The sequence below is a fragment of the Orcinus orca genome, chromosome 2 (assembly GCF_937001465.1).
Source record: "Orcinus orca chromosome 2, mOrcOrc1.1, whole genome shotgun sequence".
Classification (NCBI taxonomy): Eukaryota; Metazoa; Chordata; class Mammalia; order Artiodactyla; family Delphinidae; genus Orcinus; species Orcinus orca.
The window spans coordinates 18,459,350-18,474,374 of record NC_064560.1 but is presented as its reverse complement, the minus strand read 5'-3'; the positions used below and the strand labels follow the sequence as shown (position 1 = coordinate 18,474,374).

Genomic DNA, 15,025 nt, shown 5'->3' with positions numbered 1-15,025 from the left:
ACTTATATGTGGAATCTAAAAAATACAACAAACTACTGAATATAACAAAAAAGAAACAGACTCACAGATATATTGAACAAACTAGTGGTTACCAGTGGGAAGAGGGAAGCAGGAGGGACAGGATGGGGTAGGGGATTAAGAGGTACAAACTATTAGGTTTAAAATAAGCTACAATGATATACTGTACAACACAAGAAATATAGCCAATATTTTATAATAAGTAAAAATGGAGTAGAACCTTTAAAGATTGTGAATCACTGTATTAGTACACCTGTAACTTATATAATATTGTACATCAACTATACTTTAATAAAATTTTTTAAAATTATTTTTTAAAAAAGGAATTTCAAGTGTGTAGCAATTTGGGCCCATACAGGGTAAAGTCTCCTACTTCTTTATATTCAGGAAATTGAAGAATTTATGAGTTAAAATTCAATAACTGATATTTACAATAACTATCCTGAGTCATTAAGAAAATAATTATACTTTGTATAATTTAAGGAAAGAGGAGTATACATAATAGAATCTAGGAAGACTCCCACCAAAAAAAGCACTAATGCTTAAAAAGGTAAACCTAAGCTATTCAGGAGTTGTTTTTTGAGATATAATGAAAGACTTCATAAGTTATTAAACATTTCAAACTCTTTTACACATGAAAGTGTTTTATACACACTATTTCATGCACTCACGTTCACTGTTACCTTTTTTTCCTGGGTATTCCCCAGAGTTCAATCCTTTGCCCTTTTACTTTTTTCAGTCTACATACTATGGCTTCCTCAATCCTATATGCATTTGACTCCCAAATCTGTATTTGTGCTTCCCCCCGCAGTGAGCAACTTAACCTGGAGTTTTCACAGACACCTATCCCTTCTCTTATATTCCTTCTTTCAGTCAAGAGCATCACTATCCATTCAAGCTCCAAAGTTAGAATCATGTGTCTGTATGTGAGTCAGTACCACACCAACTACCAAAAAATCCATATAGCTAAATACCAGCCAGATCAGGATGCCATGAGGCCCTGAGCCTCCTAGTGAGGAAAGGCAGAAATGGAAGGTTAGCAGCACCACCCTCCCCGCCACCCCCGTTCATCCTCCCTGCCACACTTGGCATCATCCACTAACCTCCTATCCCAGCACTGGACCAAGCAGCTGCATTGCTGCTCCTCACAACTGCTGCCGTCCACTCACACATCACAGTAAGGTCCCCTGTAAGCCATGACTAAACTGCAATGCCCCTTCACCTATGCCAGAATCGTATCCATTAACATCTCACATTCTGGTTTCCCCAGCCACTGTCAAAGATACAAGCTCCTCCCACATTTCATTTTCACTCTCATAACCAGTGCTTCCTTTCCCCCCATAATACAGTTGCTCGCTCCTGTTCTCCTCCGAAGCCTTTGCAATGTGCTGTCTGGAACTCCCAAAGCCCCCCACATCGCGCCTCAAGAGGGAGCTGTTTGTCTTCCCACACTGAATCAAGATCCCAATGTTGACTTGGCATCCTCACTGATCCCCACTATTTCCCAGCTGTGCTTCCTCCGCTCCTTCATAAAAACTCTTGTTCACGGAGCCTCAAGGTAATTGGGTGTACCATCCGATACTACTCATCCATATGATAATCATCAGCTTCTGCTTTCAAGGATTGACACTGAAGACTTTGGCACCTGACTTAAAAAACTTTCCTCTCCACCATTCTGTGTTATGTTCCACCCTCAAAACAAAGGACCCATCCCTCACCCTGATGCCTTGGTTTAATGACTTTCTTCCCTCCCCTACAGCCTTCTACCTGAGGGGCTGGCCGTACACTGGACCTTGTCAGTGTCCAAAACTGCTCCACTTCTGAAATAATTAATTCTGACATCCCACTCTACCAATATCCTATCCTCCCAGCTCACACCCACCCTCAATTACTCCCATCACGCCTGTATTTCCACCACACTGATCTCTAGACCACTACTTTCTCCCTTTCAATCAGCCTCCTTCTTTCTTCACATCCCGTCCTACTCAGCTTAGAATCCATAGTTTCTCATTTTAACTGCTGTTTCCCAATACCCTAAATTCCCTTGTCCCTTTTCCTTCTGTTTTATCTGCTTAGTAAATACCAATCTCAGATAAAACCTATTCTGTCTCCTCTATGCATGCACCAATGAACAATACTGAACAAAATTTAAAAAGAGAATATTATTAAGGCTACTGAATCCAGTTTTCAACCTCAAATAAGCAGCAATCTTACTGCTTCCTTGGAAGCTTACTCTCCCATTCTCTGCTACTGTTTCAAGTCTCCCTCTTCTCAAATCCCTGAGCTCACCTACTATCACATTCCACATGAGACCTTGCCTCCTGTTTCAGATGAGAACCCCCTCAACTTCCTGCCACCAAATCAACAAATCCACTTACATCTACACCTGCATTTTCCCTTGCTTCCAACTCCCCAGACTTAAATTCCTGTCTGTCCTTGGGATCCCTCTTCATTAGGCTATGGGGGCATTACACTAACAATTACCCTCTGCCCTCCCCAATGGCTTCCTCCTGCCAAGATTTAAGCTTGTTCAAGTCTCCCCAACCACACACACACACACACACACACACACACACACACACACACACACAACCACTGAACCAGAAGTCACTCTCTAGCTGCTCTCTCAAACCTCTCTTCTTCCTCTCACTGCTAAGCTACTTTAAAGAACTGACAACACTATCTCCATTTCTTCACCTCCCGCCTACTCCCAGACAACCCCTAACTGGCTTCTGCCCCACGAAGACTTCTCTAGTAAGGGTAATCTATCTCAGTCACTGAATCCAATGTTCATTTTAAGTCCTATCTTGTTTGATCCCTCAGCAGCACTCAAAACCTCTGACATCTCCCTTCTTGGGACTCTATCTTGAGGTCACGATACTGATTTTCTGCTCTCATCTGATTCTCTGACAATTTCTCCACAAGCTCCTTTGCCAATTCCTTCTCCTACTCGGTGTTAACCTTCAACACTGCATTCTTTAGGACTCTGGTTAGCCTTCTGGCCTCACTCTCAAATCTCTCCCTGTGTAATATCATCCATTTCTCTAGATTCAAGCACCAGCTTTAAGCTTATGACTCTCAAATCTAGATCTCTGGCCCAGAGGTCTCTCTTGAATTCCAGAATCATATCCAAGTGCCTACTTAACATCTCCAAATAGATGTCCTGCAGGTACCTCAAACTCAATGGGTCCAAAACTAACTCCTTTTCTTCCTCCACAAACATGTTCCTTCTCTGAGTTTCGCACCTCAGGAAATGGGGCCCCACCTTCAATCCATCTGCTCCAGTGGAAACCTGAGTGTCATCCTGAAACCCTCTCCCTTTCATTCCCTACAGTGTCATCAGCAAGTGGGATGATTCTACCTTCCAAAGAACAATTCAGTCCTCTTCTCTACCACCACTGTCCTGCCAACAGTTATCTTTCTGAAACATATTTCTGCTTAAAACTCTTCAGGAGCTTCCTATTGACTACAGGATAAAACCCAAACTTCTCACAATAATCCTAACTACAACTACCGTTTGTCAAGTGCTTACCATGTGGTAAATGCCTACTAGTTTTCATTCTTAACAACTTTATAAGGGCAATATAGCTATTTCTTCTTTTAGAGGTGAGGAAAAGGAGACATAAAGAGGTTAAGAATCTGATTTTACCACAAAGGTATTGAGTGGCAAAGCCAGGTTTCGAACTAAGGTCTTTTTCCAAAGTTCATATTCTCAATTACCAAACCAAACTGCCATTCAATTTCTTTCACAATGTGACCTCATTTTATCTTTACAGCCTCATCTCCAGTCACCCCATTCCTTCCCACACTCTGCATTCCAGCCTCCTTATGAGCCATTTTTTGGTCAAATACACATCTTATTCCCCCAATTCTAATCTTTTATATCTGCTCTTCCCTGTTCCTGGGATGCCCTTCACTCCTTCTCTGTCCAACAGGCGCATTTCTACTCGTTCTTCAAAGCCTGGCTCAAGGACACCATCTTTCAAAGCCTATTCTAATAGCCTTGGGCACAATTACGCTGTTCTGAGTTCCCAAAGCATCTTGTGCAATCCCCTCCATTTCAGCACTTGTCTAGCATATATCACATCTGTCCACAAAGTACTAGCACAGTGTGTGCAACAGAGACCACATCTTAGATTTCAATGTATTCCCAGTGCCTAGTACAGAATCTACCATAATCATTAAATAAGCCAATTAATCAACTATTCTGGAAGACTATGCAACTGTTAGGTGTTACTAAAATGATAAAAATAAGGTTCAGAGAGATTAAGTGACTTTCTACAGAGGACACAACAGACTACATGATAGAGGGTGAACAAGAGGTCTTGTGACTGTGACCTCAGGGGTCCTTCCACAGCCAGTGCCCTGAGCAGTAGTCCCGTTTAGATACATCTTAACCAATGCTGTGCTTTTGAGTATGCTGCAACTGTTGTCACAATCTTCATTTAGATATGCTTTGTCTTTCCCACTAGGATGTAGAGACTCTAATCTTATCCCATTTTATTCTCCTGGAGTGCCTCGTACAGTGCCCAGTACATGTCATTCAGTAAAAGTTTGATACTAAATCAATTTATTTGAAGGTAAAAATCATCTACAGAAGAGTAAGGTCAGCACTACCAATTTACACACTCTGTCATTTTCAACTAAGTTCATTCTGCTGATCTATATCCAACTGTTCTCCAGTACCACTGCCTAAACCCACTAAAAACCAACCCAGGCCAGGACTCAGGGCTGAAGATTCAACTAACATTTAAGTGCTCAACATGGGTCAGGCACTGTACTGGGTATTTTCAAACACTAACTCAGCAGGAAATACAGGACCCAGACCTCAGCTGGAAATGATGTACATCAACACTAACATCTGTAAGTCAGCCTCAGTAGTCCTGATGGAATTTATTTAAAAAGTGTAAGAGAAAGATCCATCTTAATCTTTCGTACTTTAAAGTATGAAAGATTCATACTTTAAGTATGAGTGAAGATTTGAGTATGAAAGATTTGAAAGATTTCATACTTTAAAGTATGTTCACTTACATACTTTATAGTGAAAATTAAAGAGGTGTACATACAATATTTTCCCCCAAATCTCACTTTTTGTAACAAATTTTAATCATAGTTATACTAGCATTAATAGAGTAATCTATAAATTAATTATGTAATATTTTAATCTTAAACAAATCCAAATTAGACAGAAAAAGACCAATTAGGAAATATAAATTACAAAATATTTAAAAATAAAAACATATGAGATAAAACAACAAAAAACACTAAAACAAATTAAAAAGTCCATTAAGCACCATAAGCTAACAGTAAGCAAAATACTGGCAAACATTCAGTTCCACAATTCTAAAGAACAGATAAGGATTTGCTAAAATGGGCATATTTAAATTTATAAATGATTAATGGAAGTAGTAACATTCTTTTCTCATGAAAGCTAAATATTTCTTCTGAAATCTTTTTTATATTATTGGCAAACCATTTTCTTCTTCAACAGAAAAGTAAATGTTATCCCAATATTTTCTGAATATACTGGGATTCAGTTCAGTAAGTGTTAATATAACTAATGTTTTAAAAGAATAGGATCCATCCAGTAGCACAATTTTCAAAGACTTCCAGGGTGAACTACTTTTAGGGGTTGGGGGTAGAATTGTATGTTTGCTTACTCTGTTATTTTCTAGGCCTTTAGTAAAGCATCTATGTCATACTGCAAAAACTCCCCAAAATACTGAACTACAACAAACAGTACAGTACTGTCTATATATGATTTGTATAATATACATTCAAGAAATGAATACAAAGGAATATATCTGTAAAAATGATATTTACAATTATAGAAATATTGAGGTAATTAATGACCAAAGTTATTTCGGCATACCTATGTTTCAAGAACACACAAGATATTTAAATGGAAGGAAAAACAAGAAGAAAAAGGAAAAACATTTTAAAGAAATGCTATCATAAGTACCCAGGAAAGTGTTCGTAAAAGATAGGAACAAAGAAGAGAAAAGGAATACAGACCAAAAATATCTAAATGAAAAATAAGACAAAGGCAGTTTCCTAATTATAATTAAAGTGTATAGTGAACTAGTAACTTCTAAAATCTTACTTAGTTGTATCCAATTTGCAAAGACAAATTACACTGCAGAGCAACTATATTTACCCTTGTAAAAATTTTCACCTCTTTTAAAAATAGGATCCAGCAGCAAAAGGAAAAATTATTAAAGTTGTTTCTATTATCTATTTTTAAATAGTTTTACCAAAACTGTCAAAGAAAATTCATTTTCTTTTTGATGCTAGACCCAATGGATGAACCAGAATGTCTCTGAAAGTAACTAAAAGAAAACCTGAAAAGTAATATTTGGATTTCTGTAAAATGCTTGGTAGAGACTTCCCTCTGTTTTACAACTTCAGGTACAAGTGTAAGCAGAAAAATGAAAACTCTGTCCACATCCTTAAGTGCAATCTCCTTTCTGACTGGAAAGGCCAGCGCTTAGAATGAGCTGCCCGTGAATGTCCACCTATCCTCTGCATTGCCTCACACAGCACATGGTGGAAGAGAAACTCCCTAATTGAGTAGCTGAGAAATTTGGGTACATATTATTATATTTTTTATTATAATGTGTATATATATGTACACACATACACATATATATGTATGGTACATAGATATACACCATTAATTTATCCATCATTTTAACTTTAAGCTCTCTAAGTAGAACTTTCAAAAGAATAGAAAAATAATATATCCACCTACCTTAGATTTGTTTTAATATATTTTTTCCTGCCACACTTGCTCATTATTAAGACATTTGTAGTCAATGCTTTGCTCCTTCGTTTTCTTCTTTATTTATCCTGCAGTAAAATTATAATGTCGAGTTGGCAGATCATAAGATTTTATTTTAAAAAAATTAAAATCTCTCAAAACTACACCAGAATACCCCAGAATACCCTAATTTCCATAAAACAAAAAAACAGCATAGAGAGGTGAAAACAACTCCGTATTTTTTTCAAACTTACTACTATTCAATTTCCTTATTTTCTTAGGAAAAAATTCAAAAAAATTAAATCATGTGCTACTTATCATTTTCCACTGAAGAGAGTGCAGTGCTGCCTAAAGTCATTTCACACACACTACAAATCGCTCATAAGTATCAGCTCTATTTTAAAATAATAATCACTTAATAAACTGAATGAATCTATCATTTTCTCAAATTTCATTCCACTGAAACAAATTTGTCAACTATTTTTCATTTACCTTAACTTCAAAACTGGGTTTTGTCAAAGAATTTTAACTGCAAACAAAATAGTAACCGTTCCTTTAAAATCTCCTCTGATAGCCTTTAATCCATTAAAAAAGCTGTTTTAGACACTCTAGCAATTAAACCCCCCCTTTTTTTTTTACTAATATCTCTTTAAAATACACATTTGACATGCTGAATGAAGTAAAGTTGGCAAAGAAAAAGACAAAAGGAGAGCAGTGAGCCCTCAATTTGTTTTAGATTTGAAAGGACCAACACCCGCATCCCTAAGTTCCTTCCAGGCGTCTATGCCAGCAACAGAGATGCTTGGCAACAAACATGCTATTTCCGGGGTTCCCTCCTAAGTGGTCCCTCTAAAATGATGTCACACCATCCCACCCAATTTGGAAACTGAGTCAGCAGGCAAGTGTGCTGCAACTTACTACGGGCACCAGGACAATGGTTACTGTTACCACCTGCCCCCACACAACCATAGTGACAATGTGGAAAGGTAAGGCACTTGAACCAGGCAACCTACAACATGAACAAGAAACAAGGATGGTGACATTCCTTCAGATTAAACCTTATTCTGTGTTATATTACACTGGCGTTTTATGTGGGGACATCTTATCTTCCATAACAACTGTGTAACCATGAGGGCAGGGGCTACTGATTTATTAAACAGTGATTGGCACCCAAGATACCCCAGCCCTTGTGCTTGGCACCAAGACACAGGTAACAAGATGTCCCTGATCTCCAGCAGCTTCGGTTCTAATGAGGGAGACAGATGTTTAAACAAGGAATAATGATAATATTATCTGAATAATAATGATGAGTACGGTACCATATAAGTAACCCCCAATTTCTCCTGGAAATACCATATTCTTTGGTTTAATTTCTGAGTAAGTAATACATTATGATTCAGAACTCAAAAAGTAGAAAAAGGTATTTGGTGAAGTCTGGGAACAGCCACCCATTTCCTCTTCCCAGAGGCTGCCAGCATCGAAGACAGTCTCAGCTTCCTGCCACCCCATCACAAGACATCAAGAGAGCAAATGACTAGCCTCACAACAGAATAATGACCATCAGATAAACCTGATCCTGACTCAGGCTCATCAGAGAATTATTTCATTCCAACTACTCTCTAAGAAGTCATCACTGATTGATCGCCTGCTTGCCAAATCTTCAAGAATGATCTTTAGTCCCTATCCTCAACATGCCTACAGCATTTCCTACTCCCCAAATTTCGCCCTCCTTGAACTCTTCAGGACACCACGTTCATGTTTCCCTTCCAAGTTATCCAGTCCTTCGCCTTAGTCTCCTTTGGCCCACTCTTTAAGTACTGGTATTCCCAGGCTTCCAGTCACAAACACCTCCACACTCTCCCCCTAGGCTGCCTCATCTCCTCTTGATGTGTCTCAAATCTCACCTCCAGCCTGGACCTCTCTCTCCTGAGCTCTAGCCTGTATGTATCTGCCTATTCGACATCTCTTAACGGTTTCTTCAGAGATCCTCAAGTCTAATATGTTTAAAACTAACCTCAACTCCCTTGCTCTGCATCTCACCTCTTGCTGTACTTTTATCTCGATTGGGGAGTGACATCACCATCGGCACAGCCACCCTATCCAGGAGTCCTCTCTCTTCATTCGCCACTTCCCTTGTCCCCAATTCTTGTCCTGGGTCTAGTGGTCGTAGCATAGCAGTGTGCAATATAAACAGTGTGGCACTGGAGGTTGATCTGGGTGTTAACTTGAGTTCTACCCCTTATTAGCTATGGTTTTTGCAAGAAAGGCAAAATAAAGATCCCACTGCAATTAGCACGGTCAAAACAAAAAGAAAAGAACGTGGAATAAAGGGAAGTACACCTCTAACGGAAGCAGGAAGAGAAAGAACACAGAAAAGTATGATCTGTTTCTTGAGTTCTGGATGAAGAAAGGTTTTAGCCTTTTGGGAAAGTAGAAGATCCTCAGAGGTTAACTATGATTTAAGTAGCAAAGCAAGTAAGGTTTGAAAGAAAGTAGGAGAAGAATATGAAGCTTACATTGTAAAGCTGGTCCTCCTCAACCAAGTCAATTAAGAAACTGGGAAAAGGGAGGCTAGCTAGGAGAGAGAAGTACCGTTGACCCTTGAACAACACAGGTTTGAAACAGTATGGGTCCACTTATATGCAAATTCTTTTCAATAAATATATTGGAGGGACTTCCCTGGTAGTCCAGTGGTAAAGCATCCGCCTTCCAATGCAGGGGACACGAGTTCGATCCCTGGTCAGGGAACTAAGATACCACGTGTCATTGGGGGCAACTAAGCCCAAACACCACAACTAGAGAGAGAAAACCCACGTGCCGCAACTAGAGAGAAGCCCACGCGCCACAACGATAGATCCAGCACAGCTCAACAAATGTCCTGCGTGTCGCAACTAAGACCCGACGCAGCAAAAATAAATAAAAACAAATAAATAAATTAATTAAAATATATTGGAAAAATTTTTGGAGATTTGCAATAAGTTGAAAAACTCACAGATGAAACTCATAGCCTATAATTATTGAAACAAGAAAAAGGTATGTCATGAAAGTGTAAAATATATGTAGATACTAGTCTATCCTTACACAGGCATAAGGTGATATTTAATAAAAATAATGTGTTAGTTTTCTTACTGTTTTATAACTTTGCTTTCAAAGAACTACATTACTGTACAGTATTCCTCTCTCTCATAGTTGGAGGAACTGCAAATCAGCTATCGTCATAGGTAAGTGGTTTTTTTAAAAAAAGTAACAATGTTTCCAATACTGTAATATGAATATGACTGCAATACTGTATGCCATAAATTTCTACAATGATTCATTCATTAGTGTTTGGGCTAGGCTACCGTGAAGCAATCGTATCAATTACACTAGGCAATCATATTGCTGCTTCTGCGCTATTAATGTATGAATCGTTACCTATAAATAAATACAGATTTCTTTTTCACATTATCTTTTCATTTTTGATGTCAAGTGTCAGTAATACATATTACATCTGCAGTGTTTTGTATCATATGACAATACTGATGTAGGTACAGACAAATGATTCATCTCATAAACTTATGGTATTGATAAATACAGTACAGTACTGTAAATGTATTTCTCTTCCTTATGATTTTCTTAACATTTTCTTTTCTCTCGCTTACTTTAGTGTGAGAATACAGTATATAATACATACAACATAGAAAACATGTTTTAACTGTTTACATTATTGGTAAGGTTTTCTGGTCAACAGCAGGCTATATTAGTAGTTAAGTTTTGGGGGAGTCAAAAGTTATACAGGGATATTCAACTGAGCAGCAGTCGGCGCCCCTAACTCCCACGCTGCTCAAGAGTCAACTGTAATTACAAAACGCCACGTATGTGAAGTTGACAGGGACGCGCCTATGGTTATTATGCATTTTAGGGGAAGGAGATTAGTACAGGAAAAACAAAGCAATACAGTAGTATAAGGAAATTATGCCACTTTCAAAGTTTTGTAATCTTTGTGAAGTAAAGTTAGAATAACTTTCAAATAACAAGTTTTACACTTTTGTGTAAAAACAGAAGTGGCCAGGAACAGTTCTTCTAAATAATTATTTGAAACACTTGTAAATATTGTCTTTACTATTTTGAATATGAATCATACAGAAAATCAGGCAGCATTCTAATACAGATTCAAGGTCACTCCAGTTTAATTGCTTCAGATACCCATTATTATTTAAGAAATCTAAACTCTTTACTAAAATCACCAAAGGATTAACTATTCAAGCATCCCTTTTTCGGTTCATTCCCCACCTGGTGCCTGCTTTCGTCTATTTCAGTCAATGAACAGCAGAATCCACTGCTAAGGAGGAAATGAAAAATGAAATTCAAATAGTCATGGCCTATCTCCACTTTTCCAAGCACACCCCGCCAGGCCGAGCCCCGGCCCCACTTCATGAAGGGAAACATAACTTTCAATCTATTGGGGAAGTTATTTGCTTGGCTAATCATAGTAGGGCTTTTCTTTCAACAGAACACTTCATTACCGCACTTTAAGTACATTTCAAAACATTTATTTACACATAAAGTACAACTGCATCGACTACTAACTAGAAAATCTGGGAAAGAGTATATAAGACACTGGAATTAGCTAAGGTTCACAGAAACGAATTTCAACATTATTATACTTACCTAGGTTGGTCCTATCTTGTGTATATGAACAAAACTAGTACCTAAGTGTAGAAACATGCCTAAATAAGTTCAATTTAACTCCTCCATCAATTTTAAGAGGTGCAAAAGCATCCCAAGTGTCTTTATGCGTGATATACAGTTGCCCCAATTCCAGAGCTGGAAGCTTTCATCATAATCAATGCTAGGATATAAATTCCTAAGCATTTCTAGGCAAAAAAATAATTTTTGTGCTACCAACGAAAAAAAAGAGGCTGTTTGAGAATATGAACACAACTCTATGACATTTGACATTCTGAGTTAGGATGGTCTAATTTTAAATCTGCTGAGTTAAAAAAACAAAAACAAAAACTTCACTAAGATAACCTTGAAGAAACTGAGTTTGTTTTCTGGAATTCTCAAAAGTAAACAATGTCAGAATCACATGAACCCCACTGTTAAAATTTCACAGGGTTTCATTTTGACATTTGATTGGTCTGGTTGTACTTTTCTGTTCAGAAAGTATGCATGAAGATGCTTCCCATTTGGGGAGAACTGAGAGACTTCAAAAGAGCCTCACAAAAAGTTGCTAGTAAGGTTTTCTTGGAGGCAAGCGTCCTTCTTCACCAGTGAGATAGTTATTTAAACAGTGCTAAATAACCTACTAGCTCATGCCTTCACTCAAAATTGTTTCACATATACCTTGCCAGTAATTTCCCATAACACTCCTGGGAAGGTCAGTCAAGATTTGCAAACCAGATATTTTAAAAAATTGCTATAACTGTTATTATACCAATAAGACTTGGCTTGTCTTCATGAGTAATATTAAGATAAATCCCAGCTAATGTCATCCTTAGGTTTTCCTCTTCATTCTCCCTTATTGGCTACTGGATATCCTACAGCATCATTAAAAGAAAACCCATGAATGAGAGATTTACTTTTAAGAACAGGGCACTCTTTATTGTGTGATTCCCATGGTAAAAAGTATTTTAAACACCCTGTGCTCTTTAAAATGAAATTAACAAAATGATTTTAAATGTTTACTTCTACATATGTATAATGAATGAGAAACACTTTCCTTGAAATCTATACTTTTACAATATATATATACTTGTACTGATAATATTGAAATTGTATTCAATGCACACACTGCTATTATCAAAGTTGACTTTTATATATGTCGACATCAGTTCAATAAAGTAGAAATACTTAACAGAATTCAAAGACATTTCAGGTTTATTTCCTTAATGACCAATACTGATTGCATGTCAAAACATCAATGGTTCAACTGTTAAGTGTTTGCATTGTTCAGTTTTATGTTTAAAAGTCTACCTAAATGGGACAAGACATTTAAGCACTTTCCAATAGACTACCCACTTCAACAATAAACCTGACTTACTTTTCTGGCCGAATATTAACCCGTAGAGAATACCAGGTTGGGGAAAACAGGATCAGAAATATACGTGTATACTGGTAAAGATTCAGTCAGTGTTCCTTACGTATGTTAACAACCTGAAACTCTTCCTTACTTTTCATGAAATGTGCGTAATTTTAAACATGATTTCATATTTTAATCATGTAGTGATTTGCCCCAATAGGAAACGAGTAGTCTATGGAGTCTGGAGTTTGTTAAACTCACCCAATTTCAGTAAAGTGCTGGAACAATGTGAAAACAAAAAGACTAAAGAGCTCCTTTGTGTTTACACATTCAATAAAAATTTATTCATACACTCATAAAATGTGTACACAAAACATCCGTGTAATTACAACTTCACACTCACCAAAGCGACTCCAGGTTGAACAGTCACTGGGCAAGCATTTGCTTACACTGAACTATTTACAGATGCACCAAAAATGTTTGTGTCATTACCAACACTTAACATGACAATGCTTTCAGTGTTTACTCATCCAGGATCAAATCCATTGAAAAGCTGCGTTTGGATCAATAAGCAGCTTTTTAAACATCAGTATCTTAATACTTAGCATAAGTTGGCCAAAACACATTGTTTGCAATTTGCCTTTCTTTGGGGGAAAAAAGTTCCTTTAAGTTCAAAGTTTCAAAGACTACGACTTTGAAGGGAAAGCAGCTTGTTATCCAAAAGCAGGATCAAGACTAGGAGAAAAATATGGAACCCACGGGGAAAAAACTAGAGAACACGAATTATTCATGTAATCTAATCTTCACACTGGACCTCTAGCCCTGCGCATCTCGGTTTGTGTTTGTTTCCAGGGAGGGTGGCTGCACTCCCAGCAGCCCGGCGAATTAGGCAGGAAAGGAAAAGTTGTTCGGAAGCCGCTCCGGTGAGCCACCCGGTTACAAGGCCTCCAGTGCGGACCGACGCTGGTCCCGCGGGTCAGCATCGCTCCGACCCCGGCCGGCCGGCCGCCCCTTCCCGAGCCGCGCAGGGAGCGTGAGAGGCTCACACTCGGGACCGGGTCCGGGCCCCGGCGGGGACCGCGGGGAAGACGTCCGAGGACGCGCGTCCCTCTCAGTTCGCGCTCCGGCTCCGGGGGCCTTGCCGGGCTGGCTGGTCCCGGCGCAAAGGGGACGCGGGGAACAAGGGCGGCGCGCCTTCCAGCAGCGCCGTGGCAGCGCCCCGCTCGCTCGGTCTCGGGCCGCGAGGACCGGGAGGCGGCGGCTCTGGCGAGTGACGGGAGAGGACGGAGCCACGTCGCCCGCCTGTCCGGCGGCCTCCGCTCCCTCGGAGCCGGAGAGGTGGCCCCTCGGAAAGCGCCCGCCGGGTGCGCGGGGCAAACAGCGGGGGCGGCCGGGGCTAACCGCTCCGCCCTGCCCCCGCTCCGGCGCCCCCGCCTTAGGCTCCGCCGGCCCCGCCGGCCGGCGCGCCACTTACCCGCCGCGAAGCGATTTACGTAGCGGGCCTCGTCACTGCTTACGGACGCGAGGAGGTGGGACGACAAGCCCCACCGGGACCGGCGCCGGCCCACGTCGCCCCACGTCAGCACTGATGCGGCCACCGCGGCCTACCCGCCGAGCGCGACCCAACGCGGCGTCGCAGCCGCCCGCCCGCGGCCTCGAGTCCGCCCGCCCGCCGGCCCAGCTCCGCGCCGCACCTGCCCCTGCCCGGGGGACGCTGCGTGAATCCACGCTCGAACCCCTCCCCCTACCGGCCGCCGGAGGGAGTGCGGCGCCGACAATCCAACAATTGAATGGAACGGGGCGGGAGAGGAGGGGTTGAGGGGCGGAGCTGAGGGTGGACTGGGGGCGGGGTCTGAGGTGGGGGAGGAGGAGGTCGGGGCCCGAGGATGAAGAGGAGCGTGGCTGGAGGCGGGGCCTGAGGGTGGGGGACTAGAAGGAGTTGGGTCTGAGAACGGGGGAGGAGGGGCCAGGGGCGAGGCCGGGAGGAGGAAGTAGGCTGGTTGGGGAGGAAGACCGCGTCGGGGGCGGGGCCTAAGGGGCGGGCGGAGAAACCGGAAGCTGTCCTGCGGCCTCCACTCCCGGAAGCCAATCGATTGGGAAAAGAGCCGAGGTTGCGGCGGTGTCCTGCGTGGAAGTCGGTTCACCTAGGGGAGTCGCCAGCTGCCGGCCGAGGCCCGCGAGCGCATCCTGCGGACCCCACCTCAACGCCGCCGGCCGCAAGGGCCGGAGGCCGCGCCCGCTGC

At 41.0% G+C, this 15,025-nt stretch overlaps 1 protein-coding gene across 24 annotated transcripts in view; it reads right to left on the bottom strand.

The window, feature by feature from the left end:
- Positions 1-14,604, bottom strand: part of CREM (cAMP responsive element modulator) — a 66,760-nt gene extending 52,156 nt beyond the window's left edge. For 19 of the 24 annotated variants that reach the window (XM_033439288.2, XM_033439292.2, XM_049706167.1 and 16 more), the window contains exons 1-3: positions 14,257-14,604; positions 11,051-11,099; positions 6,770-6,867 (exon numbers count right to left, since the gene is read on the bottom strand). In XM_033439288.2, coding sequence (XP_033295179.1) covers positions 6,770-6,813 — 44 coding nt within the window. In that variant the 5' untranslated portion in view covers positions 6,814-6,867; positions 11,051-11,099; positions 14,257-14,604. The remainder of the gene's footprint in view (positions 1-6,769; positions 6,868-11,050; positions 11,100-14,256) is intronic. The other 5 variants (XM_004275888.3, XM_004275890.3, XM_049706162.1 and 2 more) reach the window with 2 other exon arrangements.
- Between the last annotated feature and the right edge of the window lie 421 nt (positions 14,605-15,025).